Source organism: Hypanus sabinus, chromosome 12 (assembly GCF_030144855.1).
Source record: "Hypanus sabinus isolate sHypSab1 chromosome 12, sHypSab1.hap1, whole genome shotgun sequence".
NCBI classification, from domain to species: Eukaryota; Metazoa; Chordata; class Chondrichthyes; order Myliobatiformes; family Dasyatidae; genus Hypanus; species Hypanus sabinus.
This window is the reverse complement of record NC_082717.1, coordinates 37,009,680-37,029,334: the sequence shown is the minus strand read 5'-3', so window position 1 is coordinate 37,029,334 and position 19,655 is coordinate 37,009,680. Positions and strand designations below refer to the sequence as shown.

Genomic DNA, 19,655 nt, shown 5'->3' with positions numbered 1-19,655 from the left:
GGAGAAATGCTGAGATAGACTGGATCTTTCTGCTTCTGTTTGAAGCAGAGATCTTCTACAAACTGCAGGTACAGAGTCAGAGTAGCTGATGTCTAATCTTTCTCTACTGTGCACCTGGTTTGTCTTCCTGCTCTGCACTTCCTCTGTAATGGTAACTGACAGTATATTCTGCATTCTATTATTGCTATTCTATTTGCAGTACTTCTTTGTATGGTTGTTTTGGAATGATATTTATGGATGGTATAAACAAAGTTTCACATTGTGACAGTGATAAAGCAATTACCAAATATTAATTAGCGATGGAATCCAGACCCTTCTAAATTTGTTTCTGCTTTCCATTTTTTATAAAGTCTTCTAGCTCTCATAAAAGTCAATGGAATTATGTGTATGCAAGTGAATATAACTCAGGCAAACATAAATCTACCTATCTCCCTCTCTTCCCCACTCCCTGTCTCTCTCTCTCTCTCTCTCTCTCTCTATCACTCTCTCTCTCATTCTCTCGCTCTCCCCCTCCCTCACCCCTTCCCCTCAATGCTCTCGCCCCCTCGGTTTACTTCCCCCACTCTCTACCATCTCTCTCTCCTCTACATCCCCTTTCTCTCACCCTCTCTACCACCCTCTACCCCCTCTACAACCCCCTCTAACCCCCCTTCCCCCCCACTTCACCCCACTCTTTCCCCTCCCCCTCCCCCACTCTCTCTTTCATTGTCCCTCTCATCTTACAATCTCTTTATCTACCAGAGGCATCAGACAAATGATTTATAAATCAGGAATACGGATTCTCTGGAGAAAACAGCTTAATCAGGAAATCAGAATGTACTACCTATAGTGATGATTTTGGAAATGGTGATTATTTTCATCAAATCAAGCCACAGATTTCAGAGAATCTGCATTGATTTTTGCATACACACTTCATCATCTTCATAATGAATACTGTCACTTCCTCACTCAGTGATTGTCTCTTTTTTACTGTACCCCTGCTTACATTATTTTGCAATTATATATTATGAAATTCAATAATCATTGCAAAATTTTGTTGGGAATGTTACATTTATTACCAAAGAATGTTTAAGCATCCTCTAAGATTGACAAGGCAATTATTTTCCATCATGTAGAACAATGCTATCTTTAAAATGTTCTCATCACACTGTAAATTTTATGCAATTACAATGTAATTCTTTTCAATGGGCTTTCACATAGCATCTTTTTGCAGGCCGACTTGAAGAGGGGTGGAACAGTTTACTTCCATCATTGTGTATATGTGTGTCAGAGGCAGGAAATGGGTTTTGCCTGCATTTTATGCCGAGCCTCTCTTTTCTTAAATAATATTTGGTATATCTGAAAGAAATATATCTGCAGAAGCTTGAAATAATTGGTTTTGACTGTGGACTATTGTCTGCTTTCGAATTAGATAACTCTATTTATGCATCTCCCATTGTTTTCATCAACCTTGCATAATTTTTTTCAAGTTACAATGAACTGGAACTGAACCGTTTAAAGGAAAGCATGTTTTGCAGAGCTCTGAATGTTAATTGCAAAATCTGATCACCTCAATCTATTTTCATTAATGTTTGATAATTCTGTAGTTACCTGATACTGAAGCAGATCAGAGAAATCTTGGACAGCTTCTCTTTTACTTCTTTGACCAAATACTTTGTTTTGTCTGAAAAAATCCTAATTATAAACATGATTCCAATTTTGGAGAGACATTGTGATAATTCGATTATTCCCTGTGATTTTATATTCCACTAAGTTTGCAATGAATTGACATGAACAGATATAGATTTTAACTCGTACTGCTTTTTCTCTGATGGTAGGAACGAGATGAATTGAAAATGCTGCCTTTCATTGGCTCTACCATTTATTGACTGGGTGACAGGGGAGCAATATTATTTGCTGTCACACTTGTTAACTCATTTTTATGATTTGGCGATTAGCTGTGAGTGAATGCACACTTTTTTTATTGCATCACTACAGGTTTTTGAAGTAATTATTGACAGCATTTATGGTTGCATGATCTTTTTATTTTAAGTTCTGAAGTACTCAACAAAATGAAATTGTATTGCAATGTCACAAGAATTAATGAAATAATATATCTGTTCAATGTTGCACATGTGGTAATGGTCCTCAGTTACAGTGCTGGATCAGATCTGGAGAGGGCAACGTGTGTGGAAAGGTCAGTTTGTCCAAGCCTTCATTTGCCATACAACAAATCTTCTGCAAAGTTTGGTTTTAATTCATGCAAGCCAGTAAATTGACCTCTGTTTCTTAATAATAAACTTTACTCTTTGAGGCTAAACCCCTTTCCCCATCATTCTTGATGCCTAAATATTTCCATATAATTAATAAATTCTGCTCACTGTTCCTTTCTCCATCATATGTTCATCTAATTCCGTTGGCCATAATAAATCTACCTTCACCATGTCCATGGGCAAAGTATTTCAAGTTCCAAACACATCCTGTACCTTTTGCGATGTAGGGGAAGGAAAATAAATAATCTGTTGTAAAAGTAAAATGTTGGAAATACCCAATAGGTCAGGGAGCACTTATGAAGTGAGAAACAGGTTTGATGTTTCAGGCTGTTAACCTTTCCGTCAGAATTGAAGTCTGTACCTCATAGACTTATTATTATGCTTCTTCCTTGGTAGGATGGATAACTTAAGAGTACTTCAGGTTTTTTGCATCTGAAATATATTTGAATTACTGTTGGATGACTTATTTCTTGTGTAAGGAAACCATTAGGAAACTAGTTGTTTTTTAACATTTAGTAATTAATCTATTTTATATTCTATAAAGACAATGAATTGTGTGTGTTTTTTAGCAATTCTGTTGTATTATTGCTATGAACAGAGAACAGAAAAGTTACTTGCATGTCATATCTTGCATATGGTACCCAAATAGTTGCTACTGCATTGATAAATCACTGGCTTAGATCTATGTCCAGGAATTATATGGCTAACTGGGTGAATATGTCTATTTTAGATTGTTGCACTATGTGTTCAAGCAGGCAATGAATAGAATGAATGAATTATTTAATAATTAATAATTGAACTCGCTGTTTTAGATACAATTGATGAGAACTGTGAAACAATATAGTGGGTCTGCAAGCAGTGACAGGAATGTTGATTGTTTTAGTTAATTATATCATAAAGAATGAATTGCTTTTGTTTCGGTTGCTCACATTGCGGCACTAATTTAAGCCATTAAGTATTTTGTCTGAATGATATGTTGTTCTCAGCAGTAAGGTTCATTGTTTACAAGTAATTATTCTTGATTTTTAAACAAAGCTATTTATGCAACTGTAAACTTTTGTGCATTAGAAGTAAAATGTCATAAGATATAAAATGCTACATTGGTTAGTTTTTGTAATAAATGTTTTATATTTATAAGCTTGCTTCTGATATTAACTAAAATGTAAATAGTTATTTCACAGATGGAGACTATTCAACCCATCATGTCAGAACCAGCACTCTGCCAGATAAATTCTTTAGTTCTCACTGTCCCTTTCTTCATCATATATTTATCCAATTCCCTGTTAGGCGTAATAAATCTGCGTTCACCACATTCACAGTCAATGCATTTTAATTTCCAAATGCATCCTGCATGAAAGCGTTTTCTCCTAATTCTCTTTTCCTTTATTTTGTATCCATGACCTGCCATCATCCACTCCTCCACCAAGGGGAACAGGCCCTCCCTCTGCACTCTATCCATACCCTTCAGCAATTTATACTTCAATTAAATATCCATTCAGCTTTCTCTCAGAGCAAACAACGCCTTGCTCTCCAATCTGTCCTTGTAACCAAACTCCCTACTCCCTCTCTATACCCTCAAATCCTCCTGATGATGCAATAACCAGAAATGAACACACCAGTTGAGGCCAGACTGATGCTTTTTAGAGGTTTAATAAAACCTAGCACCTTTTATACTCTCTTTATGCCTCTGTTGATAAAACATAGAATTATGTATGCTTCATTAATATCTTCACCAATCTTTCCTATTGCATACAGTTATTTGGCCCTCTGCTCTTGCACCTTTTCTTCAATTGTATTCGTTATTCTACGTTGCCTCTCCTCAAACTTCCTGCCACAAATTCACCACCAAGATTTTAAAATTACCAAGATTTCTGAATGGGTAATGAACCAACCTATGAGCACTTTCTTGCTTTCTTTTTGCACTGTTTAATTTCTATGTCTATTTCTTATTGCAACTTATAGTTTTTTTTTTAATTTAATGCACTGTACTGCTGCAGAACAACAAATTTCATGATGTATGCAAGTATTATTAAACCTGATTCTGATTCCTTATCTTTCTCTGCACTAAACTTCATCTGCCATGTGTCTGCCCATTTCTCCAAACTGTTTATATATCAACTGCATTCTAGCACTACGCTCTCTGCATTTCACAATACTGCCAGGTTTTGTGTAATCCATAAGTCTGGAAACCGTGACTTTCACCCAGTTCTCTCATGAATTGATTGTAATTTAAGGCAATGCCCATTACATTAATGCCTGAAGAATATCGCTATTTAACTTCCCACAAACTGAAAAACAATATACAAGATTCCCCTAAAAATCATATAAAGATGTGACTTGTTTGTGCATTAAAATTTATAGTCCATCTGTAATTTTACAGCTTTATTTGTCAATGCAGTGGATTCCAGTTAATTGGTCCAGTTAATTAGAGCAGCCACTTATGTGGGACAAATCTTAAGAACAAAAGCAATTTGAGAAAATAGCGGGGATTCCCTTTGTTTATTTGGGACACCATGCAGCTTACTTGGGGCAGAAGAAGGTCAGTCATGTGAACTTGTGTGGCCATTAGACACTACACCATGCTTAGAGTGAACAGTTGTATCAGTTGAGTATTATTGTGTTACGTTATCCATTTGGCTAGATGGATGCTGATTCCAAAAAGTGAGTTTTATTATTTTTTCTTTAAAATTTTTTGAGACCCTTGCTATGAAAAGATTTGAAACTAGAAATTTACCCTGTTGGACCAAGTTAAAAGCCACCTACCCAACACTACTATCGTCAGCTGGCAGAGATAACTGGAGTGCTGAAATCTGCAATTGCACACTTAGTACATCAGCAAGGAGATAAAATACAAGGGTAATTGGCAATAAATGAGGGACAACAGGAAACATCCCAAAAATGAAAGCATGGAAGTAAGTATCTGGATGTTGAGGAGACCCTCAATCAGTGTTTTTCCATTGTAACTGGATGAGTTATGTGTGTCAGTGAATCAATGTTAAAAAGAAGTCAGAGGATCTAACTAAGAAGCTGGGTCACAAAGATTTAAAGTAACAGACAGTTGGTTGTCTCAATGGAAATGTAGGCATCACTTTAAGTTCAAATTTCAAAAGCTCCAAGAAAATGTATTAAAGTACATGTACTGCATACAACCCTGAGATTCATTTTCTTGCAGGTGTACTCAATAAATCCATAACAGAATAATAACCATAATAGGATCAATGAAAGACCACACCTAGTTGGGTGTTCAACCAGTGTGCAAAAGGCAATAAACTATGAAAATACAAAAAAAAGAACAAATTAGCAATAAACATCAAGAACATGATGTGAGGAGTCCTTCAAAAAGAAACTCATAGTTTGTGGAAACATTTCGATGACGGGGCAAGTGAAACTGAGTGAAATTACCTCCTCTGGTTCAAGAGTCTAATGATTGAGGAGTAATAACTGTTCCTGATCTGGTGGTGTGGGTCCTGAGGCTACTGTGCCCTATTCCTGATGGCTACAGCAAGAAGAGATCATGACCTGGGTGTTGGGGGTGCCCGGTAATGGATACAGCATTCCTGTGACAGTGCTCTATGTAGATGTCGGGGAGCACTTTGCCCATGATGGACTGGGCCAGGTCCACTCTATTATGTAGGCTTTTCCATTCAAGGGCATTGCTGCTTCCATATCAAGTTGTGATGCAGCCAATCAATATGCTCTCCACCACACATCTATAGAAGATTGTCAGAGTTTTAGATGCCATGCCAATCTTCTGTAAACATGTGGAAGTACAGCCGCTGCCACGTTTTCTTCGCAATTGAACTTGCGTGCTGGGCCCAAGATGGAAGTCCTCCGAAATAATATCACCAAAGAATTGAAATTTCCTGGCCCTCTCTGCCTCTGATCCATTAATGAGGACTCGCTCATGGACCTCTGGTTTCCTCCTGAGGTCAATAATCAGCTCCTGGGTCTTTCTGGCATTGTTATGGTGCCACTTAGCCAGATTTTCAATCTCTCTCCTATATACTAATTCATCACCATCTTTGATTCAGCCTACAACAGTGGTGTCATTAGTAAACTTGAATACAGCTTTGGAGCTGTGCCTAACAATACAGTCGTAAGTGTAAAGCGAGTGGAGAAGGGGGCTAAGCACATAACCTTGTGGTGTGTGCTTAGCCCCCTGTGCTGATGGAGATCATGAAGGAGGTATTGTTGCCAATCCGAACTGACATAAGGAAGTCGAGGATCCAATTACACAGGGACGTATTGAGGTCAAGGTCTTGAAACTTCATGATTAGTTTTGAGGAGATGATGGTATTGAATGCCGAGCCAGAGTCATTAAAGAGCATCCTGATTTATGCATCTTTGCAGTCCAGATATTCCATGGTTAAATGAAGAGCCAGTAAGATGGCAACTGCTCTGGACCTGTTGCTCCGGTAGGTAAATTGGAGTGGATCCAAGTCACTTCATTGCCAACCTCTCAAAAACTTCACTGCTGTGAATATACAGTAAATGCTACTAGACGATACTCATTGAGGCAGGTTACCAAGTTCTTCTAAGGCACCAATATAATGGAAGCCTACTTGAAACAGTTGGGTATTTCATACTGCTGAAGCAAGAGGTTAAAGATCTCAGTGAACACTCTAGCCAGATGATTAGTACAGATTTTTAGTACTCAAGAAAGCACACAGTGAGAAAGATAGTGCTCATGTTGTAAGTGCAAAAACATGGAAATCTACAAAACTTCCCAACTTGTTTCAAAAGTTTTGTGCATATGATATCTACAATGAGGATATAACAGGCCTTGTTTTTTAATTGTGCTATGCCATATGGTTCCCTTTGCTACAAACAGGCAACACTCAAATGCAAAGAAAGTAATGAACCGTATTACCATGTTGTTCAAAAATGTCAGGAACTTATAAAAAGAAGTTGCTGGTTATAGGGAAAAGCATTAAACCTCAGTGCTTTAAGGGGTGAAGAATGGGTAGTTCACCAATCGAGTGTACTATGCCAACAAACACTCAATGAATTCCTTCGTTACTAACTAAAAATTACGGAATACAGTGTTGTTAATATTGGTGATGTTCTAATTTGTCCTGTATTTCATTTCAGTAAGTAATTTGTTACTCAGTTAAATGGGAATTTGACCTTTTTATTTCATTTTAACTATTTCAATTAAACTTTGGATAATTGGGAGCTGCTTAATTGGGCCAAAGTATACTGGTCTTGATGTGTCTCAGTTAACCAGAATCTACTGTATTTTCAGTGTGGCTGATATCTTATTCAAACAGTTATTTGTTGATTAGCTTAAACAGTACACTCATTTTAACAAACTCCTGTTCTGATTGCAAACAGGAGAAAATCTGCAGATAGTGGAAATCAAGCAACACACACAAAATGCTGGTGGAACTCAGGAGGCCAGGCAGCATCTATGGAAAAAAGTACAGTCAACTTTTTGGGCCAAGACCTTTTGGCAGGACTAGAGGAGAAAAGATCCTGTTCTAGTTGGTATTATTGTATGATGGTAGATATCCTAGGAACAAATAGGTGTAGAAATCCCGACTGACTCCATCCTCCTTTCCAAATCTGTTACCTTCCTAGTGTAGGGAATGAAGCCAGTTGTAATATCCAGTTAGTCGTGACTGGACATTGAACTAGAAATATATTCTGATTTACATTGCAACACTGCTAGTATTCTCCACTAGGTCTGAACATTAAGGATAAACCATTACAACTTCTTTCTGTTCAAAGAAGATCATAAGGCTGGAGGTTCCAGCAACACATCCTTTATTAAGGGTGATCAACACTCAATTAACAGTAGTTTCTGCTACAACAATATAATGTGGTTAATGCTACCTCACATTAATACGTACCACACAGCAATAAGAGACAATTCTGTGCCACGTTCGTCTGGGATTGAGGCGCTGGAACTCCTTGAGTCCAGTGATCTCAGCTAGATCGGAACCCATACAACACAATGCAAGATTTGAAATGAATTAACAACCACAGCTTCATATTTAATAATTGAGCTTGTATAATAATTGAGAAAGTGAGCTTGTATCCAAAAGGCAAAATATGAGGATGTACTGCATTAAGAACAAAGTTACTGATATTTATCATGCCAGTGAAAATTTTTCATGTTCTCCATCATCAACCTTCTCAAAGAAAGCACTATTGATAGACTGCCTTGAAAATTAACAAGGATCTCAGCCCGAAACGTCGGCAGTGCTTCTCCCTATAGATGCTGCCTGGCCTGCTGTGTTCCACCAGCATTTTTCGAGTGTTGTACCCTATCTTAAACATTCCTTTCCTATTTAGTATCCGTAAATATACATATATTGTAGGCTTCCAAGTTCATGCTTATCTGTTCCTCAATTTTACATTTGATTCCTTCTAATCTACTTTACAGTGCTACCCAAACAAAGTCACAAACGTTATTCATTTTGACTTTGTCAGTTCTAAACCATCTCCCCTCAATCTTCTCATGTTATGACACACTAACATCCTCCCAGCATCTGGCCTCCATTGTCCATTTGGGTTTTTGGTTTCATTATCAAATTCCAGCTGGAGAATCACACAAGTGTTTCTTCACTGTTATCTGCACTATTATCTCTGATGTCCCCTTTTGTCTGTCCTTCAACACTTCTATTTGTTATCTCATCCAATCCCTCAGTGATTTCCTTTGAATACAAACATTCCAAAGGTTCCAAAGGTCAGTCCTGCCTTACCACTTTCTCCCTTGATCACTCCACTGTCTCAGATTTGCTACGCAGTGTCTGATATCGTTTATTAGCCAAGTGGATATTATCTTCTAAATGTGAGAAGACTGAGTGTTTTGTGACTGTCACAGACTTGGCTTCATGGTCACTGTTACAATTTCTGGAAAAAAATCAGACTACACATTCTCAACACACCTCTGAGCGTGCATTTTCAAATCTACTCTGTTACTAATTCTGCCTAACTACCATCTTTGTAATGTTTCTTATCTCAAAACTGCCTTCTCTTGCCTCCTACTGAAAACCTCATCCTTACCATTGTTAAAAGCAGTCCTGAATACTCTGACATGCACTCAGACGACTCACCATCATCCACTCTACATAGACGTGATTGTCTAAAATTCTGATGGCTTATCATCGCTCACTTCAAGTTCACCTGTTACATTGTGAAAGTTAAATTATACACTAACAAAGACAGAATTGTAAAATTCTTATTCTCATTTTCTGTTATTTCTGTGATCTTGGCACCCAGCATTTCCATACCTCCTGCTCTTTTAATCATCCCTCCCAATTCACTTTTTCTCCCTATCTTACAAGTCTTTCATATGTCAGTGGTTCACCAATTGCAGCCAACAGTAAATTCTTGATTTTAATTATTCCAACATTGGTGGCCATGATTTCATTTCCCTTGAAACTAAACTCTGCAATTCTCTCCTTAAAATTCAATTTTCCTTTTCTGTTGTTCACTATCACTATTTTATCTGGCAATATTTGTATAAACCTTCATTCAAATAAAGATTTTGATGGCTGTGAGTTGTTCATGTTTTGTAAATGTGGGTTTGTTAACAAACAAAATCTTTTGTTTCCTTCATACAGGAAGATTCGTAAACTACTGTCGCCTTCTGAGATGAGGAGAGCTTCTAGGAGACCTTACCTCCCACTTATCATGCCATCCCCTCAGCCGCCTTTGACTTCTAATCAATGCAAACAATCCAACATTGCAGAAGCAATTGTCATTACAGACTGAGAACATGAAATTGGTGGATTTAGTCAGTCAAATTTATCAAGAATAGAGCATTGAAGCTATAGATCACATGGATTTCCTATCAGGCCTTTACAACTTTGTTAGTTGTTGTTAAGAAGAATAAGGAAATAGTATCAATATTTTAATGGCAATGTTGTTTTGCCACTCTCTCCAGCGGATGAATATTCTTATTGTTACATTTATATTATTTTCTAGTGCTTTCAGAACAATGGTGAGACATTTTGCTGTCTTATATATTTTATTTGTGCATTAGATTGATTATACAAGTAGCACTGAAGTACTTTAATATGTTTGTTAATATGCTTTTTAGAAGTACTTACCAGTGTATATATCGATCAGGGATGTCCAAGTTTGTCTCAAGGCTTTTAAACCCAAACAATCCAATCGTCCTTTTGTTTATATTCCGTGATTGCTAGGTTGCCCTTCTTGAATTAATCAACATCGAGTTTTAAAAAGGAAACACAAGAGACTGCAGATGCTGGAAATCTGGAGCACGAAGGAGCCGGAGGAACTCAACGGGTCGGGCAGCATTCGTGGAGGGAAATAAACAGTGGCCTTTTTGGAACTGGTCAGTTTTGATGAGTGGTTTTGAAAATCTATTGTTCATTTCCTGACCTGCTGAGTTCCTCTAGCTCCTTTGTGTGGCATAATATTGTTCCGTCATTGATGGACGATCCTAAGCCATATTTTGGTAATGGCAACTGCAGGCAGATACAAATTTCTGAATTGTATATAAAATGTATATCCAGATTCCAGTGGAAATCACCTTATGAAGTCTACACAGATAAAACCTTACGCAGAAACAATTCAGGCCTTATCCTTGTTTACAGTTCATCAGGGCTCAAAACCCAAAGTGTGTGTGTCTAGGTCCCTCTCAATCATCTCATCTTCAGCACCAAGAAAAAAATGCCCCAAGATCGAAGGGCTTCAGCACGAGCTCTGCCTGCTGTGTATTTGTGGTGTTCTTCCAGACAAGAAAGAGAAAACAGCATTTTGTGCTTCACTACAGCACAAATGACAGCTAAGCTAATTAAGTAATATATTGGGAAACAGCTGGTTTGTAATTAGCATCTGTTTTGTGGTTTATCTGATTAAGCTGTGTACAATGGTAATTATTGAGATTATAGCTGGAGCTGTAGTTACAGTTTTATCCATGTGCATGGACTTCAGTAGACAAATATTTAAAATGGGGGGAAAATGACAAATGGAAGAACCTAATTATACTTGCATTCAGTGACTAACGGTAAAATGGAGTTTGTGGCTATGGCTTTAGAGATACTTTTATATATTTTTAATAAAAGGAAATATAACCAGGTCCAATATTGCACCCAGAATATCAGGTACTGAAATTCAATGAAGTGTTTATTGTTAACAATGTATTTAAAAGTTTTACCATCTTGACTCTTGGTCTATGTCCAATTCAGACCTGAGCAGCTTTATACCAATATTCCTTTGATAGAGCGATGGTTTAGAAGATTTTGTGTTGTTTAGCAGTTAGAAGGTAAACAGTACAAATGCCCTCATCCTGCTGGGTGCATTTTGGCTGAGCAACACATGGACTTTCATATCGCCAGCTGTATGATGCTGCAGAGGAGCCTAACTTCCTTCAATGTGAAACTGTTCCACATGCCATTTTCAATGCAGATACACCTCAAAGTTCAGACTTCAATAATCTGAATTAAAACAATGGTAATTTAATGATTAAACATACTAATCCAGGATCATGCAGCCAAATCAAATCACTATCTCTCCAGGTTGCTCTGATGATGATACCATCAGGAAAGAGCTGCATGTGTTTCAGGGTTCCATCTATTTTGTTGCTGTCAGCCTAATTATCTACAATATCTCAAACCCTTAGCAACCTTTAATTTTTCTTTGAACACAACTTCATCTTATGAATTTAGTGGAAAGCTGAAACTCTGTAAGGGCAGGATAACATCAGTAAATCTCAAGGACTGGTAGAATTGTTGGGGAATAATAGGAAAGCAATGTTTAAGTCATATTTAAATGACTCCTTGTGCATCTTTTGGAGAAGAGTCTGGGTGCATGTGAGTAACCTGCTTGTGAGGCCAGGGTGATAAATTTTCCATGCTGATGGGGCATTTGAGAACAAACTTCAGCAGACGAGACTTGGGGAAGCTCATCAGTAAGAATAAGTGCTCTTTGCTTTCATGCTGTTTTCTTAGTTTCCACTAGCAAATATTTTGTAATGGCTTCCTGTGATCATAAACATTTGGGAACTTTCAGTTAGGCACCTTCAGAATAGGCCTGAAAAAAGTTAGGGAACAAATATCATGGAAGCTTTCGATCACACAAGGAACATAAATGTGGTAATAGGTTGCACAGCAAAGAAATCCACAACTGACCTGGGGTAATAGGAGAGCAAAGCAAGTAGAGGAGAGAGGACACTGGAGGTTTTGTGTATGTGAAGCGTCTATGCACAGATATTTGGCTACCTTAAAGTGTATGGAATAGCGCTTGTTTGCACTAGGATTGACAGGGTAGGTGATCACAGACATCTGTTGCCTTGTTCAAGAAGAGCTGCCTGCTGCTGAGCCTGATTTCTCTGTCATTTTGTAAATCACATTCAATTTCTTTGCCTCCTAGACATCGCGGATCCTCAAGGACCTCTCTTGGTAGCACTTAAATACACAGAATAGGTTACAAGTGCATAGTTTGCTGAGTGCTCATCTACTCTGCAGGTGGTCAGATTAGCATCTCTGGCTGGCATCCCCCTGGTGCAGAGTACCATTGATTAAAACTTTGATCTTCTGCAAGTAATTTCCTTCCAGCAGTGCACTAATGGTGTGCAATCACAAGAAAAGGTCCATCCAGATCCATGTGTGCCTGCTTCCCGGGGATGCATCATCCAACGTCCAGCACTGCATTTTTCTTTGCAGTAAGGAGTTGACCGAGGGTGGGCTCACTGTATGTTTTGGGAAAGATGTGACTACTAGCTAAGTCACTGAGCAAGTCTTACTGAAGATGCACCTCTAGTACTTGCAATTGTGCTCAAAATATTCCTCAGTGCTGACGGGTAAGTGTAACAAGACTGATAGTCTTGTGCTGCATTAGCACCACATTGCACTGTGTTATGTATTACAGTTAGATGATAGCTCAGTGCTCATCACCGATGGTGTACTTGTTAGATGGGGAAAGCTTCAAAAAAATGCTTCCCAGGTACTTTAAAACCTTGAAAATTCTGCTAACGACTTTCGCCAGGAAAAATATTAAATTTAAATTCTCCAACCCCCATCATCTCCTATAAACTAGTCCATCAACCAAGTGTATTATGTTGCTCATTCCCCAATGGGAACCATCAGTCTTCATCCTCGGACCTTTTCAAGGTTTAGAAAATGCTGGTAAAACAAATACAGCAATGCAGATGTTACAAATGAAGACCTGAATCGAGATTGAAACATTGCATTTTCTGGCCTTGATATGCCCTTAAATACTGACAGTAACTAAATCAGGATCTCCTCCATGAGTGGGAAATTCAAAACAATGTGATAAAGGCTATGTATTGCACATTATTAGCCAGTGAATAAGCCATAGTGACCTGCACTTCTTCAGCTGAGGAATCACAAAACTCAGCAAACTCTTCTGAAGCTCTGTGGCATGCAGAATTCATCACTCTTGATTGCATTATCAAATTTATGTTATAAATGACCTTTCATGATGTAAAATGACCCAGGTCAGCTAGCACTGAAAACAATATTGGTTAAAAAAGAGAAGTGGAACTATGAATTTATGTAACTTTGATAGTTTTCTACACACACCTGCACTCTTTGATCCAGTCATAGTTTGGATCCCACCTGCTCCTGTATTAGGGAAACAATCACTCACCAGAAGCTCACGAGCACATTGAGTGCTGGTGGGTTAGAGAACAGCCCATGAAAAGTGAGCATTTTTCACTTCTGTCTTCCCAGTACCATCATCTTGCTTTTAGACTGACAGCACATTATTCCTATCACTGCAGGTGAACAGCTTGGTAGAGTTCTTTGATGTTAAAGCAAACCTGTTGATATGTCTAACATATCTGCAAACATTCTGCTTCTCTTTATTGCGAGAGAAATTGAGTTCAAGAGTGCAGGGAGCTTGTTCCAATTGTCAGAGCACTAAAGAGACTGCACGAGCATATTATGTAGATATCTGGTCTCTCTCTACCCATGCTGGTTGTACTTGCAATCGAGGGAATGCAGCAAAGTTTCAGCATATTGATTCCTGGGATGATATGTTTGTCATATGTTAAGTTTACTTGACTGGGCTCAGGCTCTCCTGGGTTTAGAAGAGTGAAAGTTGATAACATTTTTTTTCAGCATTGGGCTGAGTAGAATAGAGACTCGAAAGGCTGTAGATACAGGGATGATGTTTTCTTTGGCTGGAATGTCTGGACCAGGGGGTGACAGTCTGAAAACTTTAAAAAAAAGGTCATTCAGGATAGAGAGGTGAAGAAACTTTGTACCAGAGGTTAGTAAATCTGCAATTCTCCACTTAACAGGGCTATGGAGGCTTAGATGCCAATCTGCAGAGCATTTAGATAAATATTTAGATATTAAGATAATCAAGGGCTATTTAGGATCATTGCAGGAATATAACACCAAAGTGAAAGATCAGGCGTAATTTTAGTGAATGACCAAACACTTACGGGCAATGGGGATGGGGGGTGGAGGATTTGTTGGTCAAATAACTTAACAGTTGCTGCTTGTGGAAGAAATATAGAATTATTGTACATAATTACAAATTATTGCTATATATTTGAAGAGTGTGATAGAAAAGAAGTGATTTGAAATGGGTCATGATGAAGAAGCTGTGATGTCTATCACTACACTTGAGTTTCTTATTGTTCAATCACTGAAGAAATAATCTCGTTGTGTGTTCGATGTGCTTAAGGCTGAACGTAGTTCCAAATGGACAGAGAGCAAATGATAGAATTCAACAGAGCTTGAGCCCTCTATTCAAGCATAGGGTTGAACATGACTGAGTTGTAAGTGACTGAGATTGATTCACTGCATTTCATGTATTTGTAATGATTCATGACTATTCCACATTTCTTTACACTGAGAGATGCTCCTGTGATTCCAATTTCCTTTGCCTTATTTTCCAAATGATGCTTGGTGTACAATTTGCGAGGTGTCATGCAGCTCACCCCACCCAATAGATGATCTAGTATCGTGAATAATGTTGTTTAGCACCCATGGGATCCAAGTTTCCTCATTGATGAAGAACTGGATAAACTATTGTCACTGTTGTCCAGAGTCTGTCCTGTGTCAGGAGTTTTACATAAGTTGTGGCAGAAAATTCCTTTCCCCCTACAACCTTGCTCAATCCTTTACAGGATGGTATAAGAACAGACCTGTGTACATTTCACAAAGCCTTTACAATGCTTTTAAGGAGATGACTATCTTGCAGTGGCATCTCAGTACACAGGCAGTAGGACGAGTACAGCTGTAAATAGATGGGAAGATGAGGAAGTCCATTGAAAGTTAAGTCCCAAGGTAAATGAGATGGATTCTGCTTAGTGAGATAAGCATTGGTTTGACATGGTTAAATTATGAAACAACCGTTTCCATCACCCTAACATAATATTTCTGCTGCTTACCCCTTCTGCCATCTTGGTGAGACATGTAGATTTGTTCCTTGTATTGTGCTCCTTCTTCATGACTTCACCCAGCAGCAAACATGGAGGAGTATCATTAAGATCTTGCTAATCATGACTGTGTTAAACATGTCTTGCTGAAATTGGATTGCCTAGAGCTGTGCTGTGCATTGCATGTCATTGAAACTGTTGTGTTTTAGTCCATAGTAAGTGCAATGACTAATTCCAGGCCATTTTGCTTGACTTAAAAAATTTGACCAGGCCCATTGCACTTTCAAACCAGAAGTGATTTTTTTTATATATTGTCAGACACGCATCAAATTAAATGATTCTCTGGACAGCAATCTGGAGGGTGTTAGTGGAAGTTAAGTTCCTTGTCCCAGATCATTAGTTATTCCCTGTGCTGGTTTGGAACCCTACTAAATAGGTAGCATGCTTCCATTTATCTTTTGTTCCTGTCTTTTTTTTAAGCTCTTCCTTCAATTCTCATCAAGGCCCTATTTCTTCAGATGAACTCACCACCCCAACCACCCTTTGGCTTGATCACTAGCCTAATAATTAATGGATTTTGGAAGTACATGGCAATGCTTCCATAATTTCCAAGCACATCCCCACTTCTTCATTCCCCCTCCCCCCAAAATGCTGCTGAACCCATTTTGGCCCACTCCATCCAGCCTACTTTTTCTCCTGCCACTAGTGATCTCTTTCGGTTCATGTTTTGTAACCTTAAACTAGAGATATTCGGAATCAGAATCAGATTTATTATCACTGACATATGACATGACTGTTGTTGTTTTGTGACAACAGTACAGTGCAAGGACAAAAAATGTATACATTGCAGATAAGGAATAATGAGGCAGTGCAGAGATCTGATGGCAGAGGGGAAGAAGCTGTTCCTAAATCCTTGAATATTGGTTTTCAAGCTCCCTTGCCTCCTCCCTGTCAGTAGTATTGAGGAGAAGGCATGTCCTGGAAGGTAAGGGTCCTTAATCATGGATGCTGCCTCTTGAATATGTCCATTAACTATCTGAAGCTGATTGCTATAATATAAACATGTCAGGCAAATGTTTCCAATCATTGCTGTATTAAATGGTTAAGTTTGTGAATAAGTACAAAAAAATGTTAAGTTGGGTGTACTTGGCAGTGTAGAAAAAATTATTATAATAACATTGAAGAACTACATTGGTAGAGATCAGATGAACAGTACTGCAGACCAGAATGGCAACCAGTGGCGTGCTGGGAAACACTGCTTCCACATGACACAAAGTGCCTACCTATTAGAGGTATTCCACAAACCCCTCCCCACCCCCCCACTTCTGCCACGAGCCGTTGCCATTCATTCCTAATCAGATTGCAGTATTCTTTGCAACTGGATATGATATCTGCAATAATTGGCTTAGGGCTGATCATAAGCTGACTGTTGGCACAATTGGTAAACTGCATTGTTTTAACATTAAAATGCACAACCTCCCTAACTGTGTAAGTAGTTGAAAGTGCTAAATAAGAGATTTATATTTTGCTGTGCCCTTTGATCATGGTAATCTATAAATTCATTTTGTTCTATCATTGTATACAGAATATTTCTACCTTCATGTGCATGACGTAAAAGTTTTTGTATAATACAAGCTAGATACATTGTGGCCTTAAATATATATTCATGCAGATGCAAGTACTATTCATCCTAAATGCTCAGATTCCTGAAAGTAAATTCATCTGTTGATTAATATAATGTAGTTAACATTGTCAGCATAATGGAAATGCTTCCAGTTGGAAAAATGAAATAAAGGCAGCAAATAGTGGGAATACTGGGCAGATGAGTGAAAACAATTAAAGCTTCTTTGCTTATGCCTGAGATTTCATGGAAAATTGTGATTGAGAACCTCAACTTTAGTTAAGTTTACCTCAGGTGCAGTGTATGGACACTGCTGCCATTGACTCATTGATCATGCCCTTGCCAACTGTAACTGCATCTGTGCCTGTAGCAGGGCAGCTGCTCCCTGGGTTCCAGACTGAGATCCTGTGCAGCCTCCTGTGCTCAGCTGTTGGTAGGAAAGAACATGAGATGATGCTATTACCCATGTGAGTTGGAAGCGCCTTGCACTCAAACCCACAGGAATAGATTCCTCTAATGTTGCGATGTTCAATGCCATGATAGACTCAGCAATGGTAGACACATCAGGATCTGGCAAGTTTCAGTGAGATGCTGAAAGTTGTGACTCATTGCACACCTCATTCTGAAGTGTGAGTCCACAAGCAATTTTTCTGCTTCACTTGCCTGGGCAAGAGACCCACTGTTAGTCCTAAGGCAGCACACTGCTACCTATGGGAATCTGGGAGCTGCAGTATTGCTGTTGGACAATGTCACAAGATCAGGTGAGCAAGGGATTTCCTTTCATCATCAATGGAGCCCAACTTCCTTATTCCCTTTTAAAATGCAAACAACAGCATAGCTAGCAGCTGGCGTGTCACTCTTTGCTGACTCTCCATCCAGTCAATCATTTGAGAGTGACCAACGCTCAGCATCTCTGACTTTCTCCTGTGTCAATATTGGCAGCAAGTGCCTGTGAGCTAACCCAGTACTCGACCATTCTCTCACACAGTCATCTGTCTGCTCTAGCATCCAGTTGTGGAGAATTATATGTGTGAGCAGTGTGTAACGGTTGGAGTGATACAACCTTCCCTGGGAGGAGTGTAATTATGATGCCTGTACTTCTGCTTGCTTTTCGGTTCCCATCTCAATGACCATGAGCTAGTTGCCAATGACAAACACCTCTTTTCTCCATCTCCTTCCAAAGATAATCAGTCTCCCTCCTCTAAACACCATGTTCTTCACTGGACTATATCCCTTTTCATCTAACTATTGCTTTTCTAACACGTAGGGAATGCATAGAGGGTTAGAGCATTTTCCCTTAGGAATGGTACACTACCCTGGTTGAGTGGGACAGCAGTGCAAATGTTGTGCCAATGTCATAGACCACATCGTAGACGGAGTATGAAGGCCATTTTCAAGAAAATTGGAGACTTCCCCATGTACACGAATGACAGAATAAAGGCAGAAAGGGTTTGAAACCTTAACATTTAAATTAAGTAATATCAAAGTTTTGAAGCCATAGATAAATGCTGCATTTCTTGGAGGTTCCAGCCTCATTTTGAAGGGAAATTTTCTCTCCCTCAGTTTATATCATCGCATCAAGGCATCTAAAAACCCTTCAGCCTCACCTCCAGAGCTCCTTTCCATCGTGCTGATTCACTTGCATTGCAGTTGCTCAAAATGAGCTTAGTGCAATCAAAATATGCAGTTTCAGTTGAAGTTTCATGTCGGTCACTTAGAAATAAGTGGCTGTTTACCTTGAATAGATTGTGAATTAAAACCCTTCACATTACTGCAAAATCTAACCAAGTCCATGTGTCAATGACTCTTAGTAAATACCGAACTGTTGGCGTCAGAAAAAGCACTTGAGAGAACCAAACATAATAAAATAGCAGAGAACAAAATAAAACATTTGTTATTCTATAACTTTAAATTTATAGCATAATCTATGTTATTTATGATTACTTTGTGGTCTTGTGAAATAAACCTGTGCGCGGTATTGAATATTATGAAAAGTTCACCATTTAGTCTTCTGTGAATAATTTTTATTTACAGCTGCTGTATGCAAACATGTTTAAGCTGATGATAGATTGCAAAACCTGCAGGTTACTAATGAATTAGATTTTTGTTCTGCTGCCCATTTCTGTGACATTAAAAATAACAGGAGTTGCCTTTTCCCACAGGTTTAGCTTTGGCAATAGTAAATATGGGCCTAATTTTTTCTATTTAGAAAATCTTTGTTGATGCTGTAAGGGAGAAATTAATGAGTCTTCTGTTAATGTTTATAATGGGTGGCAAATGCTTTGTATACAACTGGTTAAAAAAAATAAAGTTGAAGACATCTTTGTATTTTTATCTGGTTAAATATTAGACCTAAGACATAAGAGCAGAGTTAGGCAATTCTACTCATTGAGCCTGTCCTGTCATTCCCTCAAAGCTGATTTATTATTTCTCTCAAAAACATTCTCCTGTC

General features: G+C 38.5%; 1 protein-coding gene across 5 annotated transcripts in view; it reads left to right on the top strand.

Annotated features, from left to right (window-relative positions):
• The window catches only part of mta3 (metastasis associated 1 family, member 3), a 192,208-nt gene extending 172,685 nt beyond the window's left edge, over positions 1 to 19,523 (top strand). For 3 of the 5 annotated variants that reach the window (XM_059985759.1, XM_059985758.1, XM_059985761.1), the window contains exon 20: positions 9,824 to 19,523. In XM_059985759.1, coding sequence (XP_059841742.1) covers positions 9,824 to 9,974 — 151 coding nt within the window. In that variant the 3' untranslated portion in view covers positions 9,975 to 19,523. The remainder of the gene's footprint in view (positions 1 to 9,823) is intronic. The other 2 variants (XM_059985760.1, XM_059985762.1) reach the window with 2 other exon arrangements.
• Positions 19,524 to 19,655: the final 132 nt, after the last annotated feature.